General features: G+C 41.4%; 1 protein-coding gene across 1 annotated transcript; it reads right to left on the bottom strand.

Moving 5' to 3' along the window:
• Window positions 1-1,178: 1,178 nt before the first annotated feature.
• On the bottom strand, window positions 1,179-2,334 carry kcnj16a (potassium inwardly rectifying channel subfamily J member 16a). Its single transcript, XM_060938886.1, has one exon. It carries the CDS (start codon window positions 2,332-2,334, stop codon window positions 1,216-1,218), a length of 1,119 nt encoding a protein of 372 aa, XP_060794869.1. The 3' UTR covers window positions 1,179-1,215.
• Window positions 2,335-9,819: the final 7,485 nt, after the last annotated feature.

The raw sequence follows: 9,819 nt of genomic DNA, 5'->3' as shown, positions 1-9,819 counted from the left end.
AATAGGTGACCTAAGACTTTTGCACAGTAGTGTGTGTGTGTGTGTGTGTGTGTGTGTGTGTGTGTGTGTGTAAGTAATATATATATTATGATATTTTATTCTGCAAGCGTACTCTGACTTTGAACATAAGAGATGCGCTTGTGACTACAGTGGTACTGAAGCTTACACAGTTACTGTGTCTAGTGTAGAATGGGCTTAAGGAGAGACATTTTGAATAATCTACAACCTTTTCTGGTTCAGCTGACATGTCAATGTTCAGAAATGTCACTACTCACATTAGTGAATCTAAAAATAACCATGTTCAACTGTGAATTTGGGAAGCAACACACCACGTTCGAGTTACTGACTGTATGCATTACACAAATGAGCGAACTGTCATACTGATTAAACAGACTGTGTGTGTGTGTGTGTGTGTATACAGCATGAATTATAATTCCCTGTTGAGAAGTTGGTAACATACTGTATCATCCAAAATTTCTGCTTCACCCTTTTATTTTTAAATGTTATTACAGAATAGTAATATGCTATATTGAAATTACAAAGATTTTCTAAAAAGGCAAAAGCGAAATCATGATTCTGCTTAACTTAATTTAAATCTTCCTGAGAAATTGCAGAACACTTTGTTAACATGAATGCATTATTTACCATATGAAAAATATGATTCAGTAAATGCACTAAAATAACCAACCTTTAGTGCTAATGCACAGCAAATCCAGTTCGCCTCATTGAGGGTTAAAGAAGCTGAATTTTTTTTTGTCTTTGTTTCTGTCATAATACAGCAAACTGCATTTCAAGGTGAGTTTTTTGAGGTACATGGACAATCACATTTGATCATGTTTTTAATAGTTAAAGCATAGGCCATAGGTTGGTCCTTACAGCACTTTGGATAACATGCATAATAAATAATACAAATCATTAGATTAATTTCACATATTTTGATTTTATGAAAATGGATTGGTGCAAAGTGGTCTGCAAGTTCTAGTTATAAAGTGCTATTTTGAGGAAAGTCTTTATCAGAATATCTTCAAGGACTCGTGCTGGAATCTAATAGTCCACATTTGTACATGACTGGATCTTAACATGGCTACAGGGTCTTGAAGTATTACTGTATATAGTAAATTAAATAAAGCATACATTTCATATGTATTTATGCATAGCTATGCATGTTTATTGCCCCTTTAATGCACCCTAAGTAAGCTCCTATAGATATCATTGTTATAATTTTTCTTGTTGAATAGCAATGCTGGTATAGTGATGACCTAAGATATCTTCATTCTCCATTGCCAGAGTCTTGCCCATTTGTGGGTCTTCTTTATGGCTTGGAAGATGCTTGTTTAGTTCATAGTCTTCAGCATTGTTTTCCATCAGTGGGACTTTATCTGTTTGGTGAAAGACCCTGTAGTCCACTCTGTAGGTCTTCTGGGTAGTTTTCACCATCTCTTGAAACTGCTGACCCCAGAGGATTTCACTGGGAGTGTAGGATGTGCGTGATTGATGGAGAATCCCACTGCAGTCATCTGTGTAGGTGAAAGTCACCACTACTTCAAAGCTGTCTCTGCGTAGCTCTTGCAAACCCATTTTATACAGAGGACTGCTGGAATTGATTTGGTGGATGATTGTCACTGGAGTAGCCAGAAGGACATGACTGTTTTGGATTTCAAGGTCATAGTAGGTTATGTCAGCTTTACCATTTGTGTGCACTGTGTGCCTGACCAGCTGGGCGTGTGTAATTCCTTCCACCATGTGGTATCTCCGGAAGTCACCCACTCGCCATGACAGGCACCGATGGCCATTACGGAGGTTAATCACGGCAGTATTGCTGAACCCCACTGTCTGCGCTCTTTTCCGGGCTGACGCCATTTTGGAAACAACGATCCCAATTACAAAGGTGTTGATTAAAACGCTCGTGATGTCCTGGATGGTCACAATAATGATAGCCAGCATGCAGGTCTCAGACATACCACGTGCACCATATCCAATGGTAGTCTGTGTCTCAAGAGAGAAGAGAAAGGCTGCTGTAAAGGTTCTCACCTCATAGATGCATGGCTCATTTTCTAGATTTTTCAGGTCACCATGGACCAGTGCGATAAGCCAATACAGGATCCCGAAAAAGAGCCAGGACAGGATATACGAGAGGGCAAAGGTCAAGAACATGACTCTCCAGCGGATCTCCACCAGTGTGGTAAAGATGTCTGTCACGTATAAAAGCCAATCTCCAGGCACGTGACGGAATACTATTTTACAGCTGCCATCTTTGTGCACATAACGTCTCTTCGTGGCGCAGTAGCCATCATTGATCCAGACGTTGGAGTAATACGCTGTTCTCGAGGCCATGCTGTGGTGCTACCTGAAATAAGGAAACATAAAGAGACTCACATCAGAGTTATGGGATTGGTATTAATGGGATAACAGGGTGACCTTCAGTTTAAATATTGGGTGTCCTGGAAATGTACTGCCTTGTAGACTTGACGTTAGTTCAGTTTTACACACCTGGCTTTCATATTCATATTCTCTTGAAGACCACGATTTGGCAGGTTCCTTAAACAGGCTTGGATACTTGTGTTTTAAATGATTCTCAAATAACACCGTATGGTGCCTGCAATTATTCTGTCTGAAGCGAGTGAAACAAAGATAGTGCTGCACTTCAAAACCTGACTGGATGTTCATTTTGTCTGTGATGCTTTCTGTGTGAGCATTAAAACAAAAATAAGACATATATTCCCAGGACATGTGTTGCAAGATTACATTATATTACATTAATGGCTTTTAGTCCCAAAGCCTTTTCTCTAACCATTAAGCCATGGCTTCCCCATATTACTTGCTTTACATTTGCTCCCCAAGAACCCCAGAATTTTAGAAAAATTGTTTCTCAGATTTTTTTTTTATTGATATAAGATTCTTTCATTAATTTGTTTTCAGTAACTGTTCTGTTTTGGTCTGGGTGGGTCATAGTTGATCAATAGTCTTGAAAACATTGGGTGTGAGGTGAGAATACACCCTGAATTGTAAGCCAGTCCTGCATAGGGCACCATACACACACACACATTCACACACAGGAACAATTTAGTCCCCAATCTATGTACAGGCTTGTTTTTTTAGGATAGTGTGAGGGAATTGGAGAACCCCAAGAACATGTGGAGAACATTGAAAGCTCCAAAATCATTCTGAAGGGGTATGTTTTATTTATTGGTGGTCCTTAAATGGTAGCTGAATAGAAACAGTACAGTTTCCATATTTATCCTCATTTTCACATGGGTTTCCTTTAATTGTCCAGAAAACCTGCAGGTAGTTATGGTAAAGCCAATGATATCCTTAGGTCTTAGTGAGTGTGTGAACGTGCATGATGTCCTGTGATGGACTGGGATCCTATTCATGATGAGTTCTTCTGCTTTGGACCCAGAGTTCCTGGGATAGACTCTGGAGCTACTGCAACCCTGACCCAGATAAAATGGTGACTGAAGATCAGTGAATGAATGTTGCCAAATTTAAGCTGTGTTGAATGAGTGATGCTGTTGCCTGTGTGGAGGTGGTTTGTGGTCAGGGTGCTCTGGTCATTCTATAGCAGTGATTTAGCACCAGGCAAAATGGAAACAGGCTCTCAGAAGGCTACCAAAACAAGTGGGGTGGATCTGGAATGGATCTGGGAGTTCCTGAGGTATCATTTACAGTGGATATGAAAAGTATGCAGACCCCTGTTAAAACTGCAGGTTTTAGTGATGTGAAAAAAATGAAACCAAAATGAATCTTGTCAGATCCTTTTCCACCTTTAATGTGATTTAGCAACAACAAAATTCAAGTGAAAAACACATATGAATGTTATATGGAAAAGGAATAAACCTTACACTAACCTGGGTACACAAGTTTGCACACCCTTTTATAAACGGGCAGGTGACTGTGCTTAGAATTAGAGAATCACATTTCAACTGATGTTCAAAGGTGATTATCGGACACCTGTCAGCATTCTGATTTACTCCAAATAAAGATCGGCCATGTAAGGTCTTATTGTATAAATATATCAGTCAACCCTGCTTCTCTTCAGCAGGTACTGGGCCTCTAGGCAAGATAGAGGGAATCATGGATAGTTCCAGATACCAGGCTGGTATTTCCAAGCCTCTGATAGACAGTTGAAAATGAAGAAAAAGTTAAGACAATGACCCAAAGCACAAATCCAGGTCAATGAAGGAATGGCTAAAAAAAACAACCAAAAAAAAAAAATCAACACTTTGGAATGGTCCATTCAGAGCCCAAATCTAAATCCTATGGAATGACGTAACAGTGATGATGGTTTTGCACAGGAGATTGCCATATCAATGTGCTCAGTTGGTAGGCTTTTAACCAAAAAGTCTTTTAGCAGGTGTATAAACTTTTTATATCCACTGTACAAAGTTATCATGACCCCTACTTTAGGTCGAAGTGAGCTCTTAATGTTGAAAAAGTATCAGAAAGTCCTAATTGGAATCATTCTAAGAAATGCTCCATCTGCTATCCATGTGAAGGATACAAATGTTTATCATCAGTTATGACTCATAAAATTAAAAAAGTGACTCACAGAATAAAAAAAAAAAGTTTAAATGATTTTTGGTCCGAGGCTGGATCCTAGACGTTTAGTCCTGCCCTGTTATGTGCTGTTTTCGATTTCAAAGCATGACTCAGAAGTATAAACTGTGACGCATAAAGTGGATTTAAAAAATCTACACACGTAAAATTGCAGGTTTTGTCATGTAAAAAATAATAAAAATATGAAACTGAGAGAAATTGTTTTTTTAATACCTTTAATGTGATACAACAATCAACAAAATTAAAATGTCAAAAACAAGCAAGCAAACAAACAAACAAACAAACATTTTAGGGGGAGAAAGGAAAATACTTATCTGGTTGCAGAAGTGTCCGCAACCTTTAATAATGGGGCAGGCGATTCTGCTTAGAATTAACCGGTCATGTCCAAAAGTAATTAGCTTACACCTGCCATCAAGGAAGTAATTCGATTCAACCCCACATAAAGATCACCTATTTCTGTAGGATTTTCTTGATATCTTGGATTCATCTGACTGCTGAAGCTGTGGTCTACATAGGAATTATAAAGCATGTACTTTCTCACTGTCTAAAGGTATCCATCAGTAGAGGAGTACCAGAAAAATTTCCAAAACATTATATGTACCATGGAACACTGTGAAGACCATCATGTCAGTAATGGCGCTGTAAACACAAGTTCGAAGCAGCCTCCAAATATGGGGCTTGTAGTCCAGAGTGCCCAAGAGTCACAGCGCCCTCTGTCACCTGACCTGTTAATTACATCACCTATCTCTCATCCAGCAATCATCACCTTGCCTATATAAGCTCAGCTCTCACTTCCTGACTTTGTGAAGTATTGTTTAGTGTTCCGTGCCTAACCTTACCAAGCCATTTGATTTCTGCCTGACTTTCTGTGTATGACCAGCATTTGCGTTTAGTCTCAACTTCGTTTCATTGTTTTCCCTACATTGCTCCATTTCCTGACTATGATTCCTGCTCCTCAATTTGGCTCATTCTGCAGTTTGCGAAGCCCCCGGTCTCCCCTGCGCTTGCATTTGTAAGTGTCTGCACTCTGACAGGATACTTTGCCACAGAGGAGTCGAAGCAGACTGCACTCAATGCTCAGGGGTGCTTGTTGGGTGAACATCAGCAGATGCTGAGCGACCTCAACACCAGGATGGTGCATTTTGCTTCTGTAATATCACAGGCCCTCCTAACATGCCACACATCCCCCATTGGCACAGCTCAGCTCATTCCTCTACCGGAAAAGTTCTTGGGTGAAATCTCAATGTAAGGGATTTCTTCTCCAATGCCCCCTGTACTTCTCTTCACTCCCTGGGGTTTCTGAGGAACAGAAGATTGCTAAATTCCTCACCTTACTCACAGGCAAAGCTTTACAGTAGGCCAGCACTGTGTGGGAGCATGGTGGTGAACACACCACGTCCTATGATTGTTTCTTGGAACTTTTCAAATGAGTGTTTGATCATGAACTATAGAGGAAATAGAGGTCGGAGAGAGTCTCTGGTCAATCAAACAAGGGAATAAAAGAGTCGCAGAGTACACCCTGGACTTTTGCACACTGGCTGCTGGCAGTAGTTGGAACAAACCTGCCTTAAAAGCCATTTTCAGCCAAGGGTTGAGTCCAGAAGTGCTGAGCGAATTGGCTTGCTGTGACGAACACCTGTCCCTAGACTCCCTCGTTGATTTAGCGATTCATCTGGATCACCTAATCATGAACAGACCCTCACTGTTACCATCAACTCCTCCCTTTCCTGCCACAAACACGCTGACTCCCATGGAGGTTTCTTGTGCACAGTTACAATGATCGGAGAGAGAAAGAAGATGGCGAGAGGGTGTATGCTTCTACTATGGTGAGTCCAGCCATCTAATTGCAAAATGCCCCGTCTGCCCGCCTCAAGGAGGTCTGGCCCATCAAGTTAGCAAGCTACCCAGCCTGGTGAGTTCTGTAATCAGCCCTAAAGCACATGTCTTTAAATTACCAGTGCCATTGAAGCTGCCAGACTCAACCCATCTCCTCTCTGCATTTATAGACTCGGAGGCAGAAGGAAATCTCATCAGCTGTTTGATTGTGCAGAGATTCAACCTGTCCACAGACACCTTACAGAGACCGCTCAAAATAAAGACCACTGATGGGGGTCCCATTGGAGACAGACCACTTGCACAGCTCCTCTCCAGATTCAGGTGGAGCCTTCCATTCCGAGCACATTTCTCTATTCATCACCCAAGCTGCTCATTGCGACGTCATCCTAGGGTACCCCTAGCTTCAACTCCATGACCCTTTAATTTCCTGGCAGAAAAAGGACATCATATAATGGTCACCAGCATGTTTTCAAAATCGTCTGCAACTTCCTCAATTAGCCATTTTGCGTACTTCCGTGGAGGGCTCTCTGCTTGATTATCTCGACAACGTTCCTGCCTGTTATCTTGATCTGAAAGAGGTATTCAGCAAAGGTAAAGCATGTGGCTTACCCCCTCATTGTTCCTATGACTGTGCCATTGACCTCCTCCCAGGCACGACTCCTCCTCACAACCATATTTATCCATTGTCCCTAATGGAACAATCTGCTATGGAAGAATACATACAAGAGGCACTGAAACAAGGTTAGATCAGACCATCTACCTCACCAGCTTCAGCAGGCTTCTTTGTTGAAAAGAAAGGAGGAGGTCTCTGGCCTTGTATTGATTAAAAAATGATTATTGTATTGATTACTGGGGCTTAAATCAAATCAGTGTTAAGTACCCATATCCACTCCCACTGGTGCCTTCTGCCTTGGAACACCTACGCTCAAACTAAGATCCTCTCCAAGCTAGACCTTCACAGTGCCTATAACCTGGTCTGAATTTGAGAGGAAGGTGAATGGAAGATGGCTTTTAGCACTACTGCCAGCCATTTTGAATACCTGGTCATGGCTTGTGGCCTTTCTTCAGCACCAAGCATTTCCAGTGCCTGATAAATGACATCTTATGCAACATGCTGGGGAAACTTGTGATTGCCTACATTGATGACATCCTGATTTACTACCCAGATGAAGGCAGTCATCTCAAACATGTCAGGTCTGTATTATCCTACCTGCTCAAGAACTGTCTCTTTGTCAAGGCAGAGAAGTTAGAATTTCATGTCAACTAGATCTCATTTCTTGGGTACATAATCAGTTCTGAGGGAGTAAGCATAGACCAGGCGAAGGTCTCAGCAGTCACATCATGGCCCACTCCCACATCAGTTAAGGAGCTGCAATGCTTTTTAGGCTTTGCAAACTTTTACTGGCACTTCATTTGGAGTTTCAGTACTATCGCCGGTCCTCTAACCTCACTGTTAAAGAATGTACCGTGCCACTTCCAGTGGAACCTAGCAGCTGAGGAGGCCTTCAATCAGCTCAAGGCAGCATTCACCTCTGCTCCCATTTTACAACATCCAGACCCTACTAAGCCATTCATTATAGAGGTAGACACGTCTGAAACAGGAATAGGAGGGGTGCTCTTGCAGTGTTTCGAGGAGAAACCCAAGCTGCACCCAGTCACCTTCTTTTCTAAGAAGTTCACACCTACAGAGAGGAACTACGACATTGGTAATTGAGAGCTTCTAGCTATTAAACTGGTGTTGGAGGAGTGGATACACTGGCTGGAAGGTGCCACACATCCATTCATGATCCTGACTGACCGCAAAAACTTAGAATACTTAAAGACCGCAAAATGTCTGAACCCATGGCAAGCCAGGTGGGCCCTGTTTTTCACTTGCTTTCAATTCACAATATCCTACTGCTGCAGTTCCAGAAATACTAAAGCTGATGCTCTCTCCAGAATCCATAATTCCTCAGCCCATACCTCTGAACCAACTCCCATATTACCACCAGAATGTTTCGTACAAGCTATCACTTGGGACATTGATAAAGCAATCAAGCAGTCACAAACCCCGAACCCTCCTGAGAACTAATGTTTAATAATTAATAGAATTGAGGAATGCGTAAAGGACATTAGACACTGAATGCTTATTAACTTCCTTCTGCTTAATTCTGACAAGACTGAAGTACTTGTACTAGGACTACATGCAGCTAGAAGTAAGTTTTCTGATTCCACAGTAACTCTGGATGGCCTTTCTGTTTCTTCACGTGCAGCAGTAAAAGACCTCGGAGTGATTATTGACCCCAGTCTTTCATTCGAAATTCACATTGATAACATTACCCAGATAGCTTTCTTTCATCTCAGAAATATTGCTAAGATAAGAAATTTAATGTCACTACATGATGCGGAAAAACTAGTTCATGCTTTCGTGACCTCCAGGTTGGATTATTGTAATGCCTTACTGTCTGAATGTTCCAATAATTGCATAAACAAGCTCTAGTTAGTTCAAAATGCAGCAGCAAGAGTCCTTACTAGAACTAGAAAATATGACCACATCACCCCTGTCTTATCCACACTGCATTGGCTCCCAATCAAATTTCTTATTGATTATAAAATAATACTATTGACCTTTAAAGCACTGAATGGTCTTGCACCACAGTACCTGAGTGAACTTCTGGTCCTCTATGACCCGCCATGCCTACTTAGATCAAAAGGTGCAGGCTATCTGCTGGTACCTTGTATAGTGAAGGCTACATCAGGGGGCAGAGTCTTTTCTTACAAAGCCCCACAGTTATGGAACAGCCTTCCAAGTAATGTTCGGGAATCAGACACAGTCTCCAGCGTTTAAGTCTCGGCTGAAAACGTATCTGTTTAGTCAAGCCTTTTGTTAATGGTGTTTATGAGGTAAAGGTGTAGATCTGGAGGGTCCTCAGACATAGTGTTTTGGTAAACTGGGATGTATGGATGCTGTCAGTCCCCCACTCGCTTGCTCACTCGAGTTTGTTGACGGTGTAGTGGCTGGCTGCTTTATGTCCTGGGGCTCCCTCATGCCTGTGTTACCTTCTGGCTCTCCCCTTTTAGTTACAGTGGGGAAAACAAGTATTTGATCCCTTGCTGATTTTGTTGGTTTACCCACTAAGAAAGACTTGATCAGTCTGTAATTTTAATGGTAGGTGTATTCTAACATGTGGAGACAGAATATCAAAAAGAAAATCCAGAAAATAACTTTTAAATATCTATATTAATTTATTTGTATTTTATTGAGAAAAAGAAGTATTTGATCCCCTAGTAACCATCAAGAGTTCTTGTTAATACAGACAAGTTAGACTCTCCAAATTACCTTGTCACCTAAATTGAAGACACCTGATATCACTAATGACTTGTATAAAAGCCACCTGGCCACAGAATCAATCAGTTTGTCAGACTCCAAACTCTCCAACATGGGAA

This window comes from Neoarius graeffei, chromosome 14, assembly GCF_027579695.1.
Source record: "Neoarius graeffei isolate fNeoGra1 chromosome 14, fNeoGra1.pri, whole genome shotgun sequence".
In the NCBI taxonomy this organism is placed as follows: domain Eukaryota; kingdom Metazoa; phylum Chordata; class Actinopteri; order Siluriformes; family Ariidae; genus Neoarius; species Neoarius graeffei.
This window is presented reverse-complemented; position numbering and strand designations above follow the sequence as displayed.

Excerpts from the sequence above, each read along its gene's own strand:
- kcnj16a (XM_060938886.1), bottom strand. The coding sequence starts at position 2,334 with ATGGCCTCGAGAACAGCGTATTACTCCAACGTCTGGATCAATGATGGC.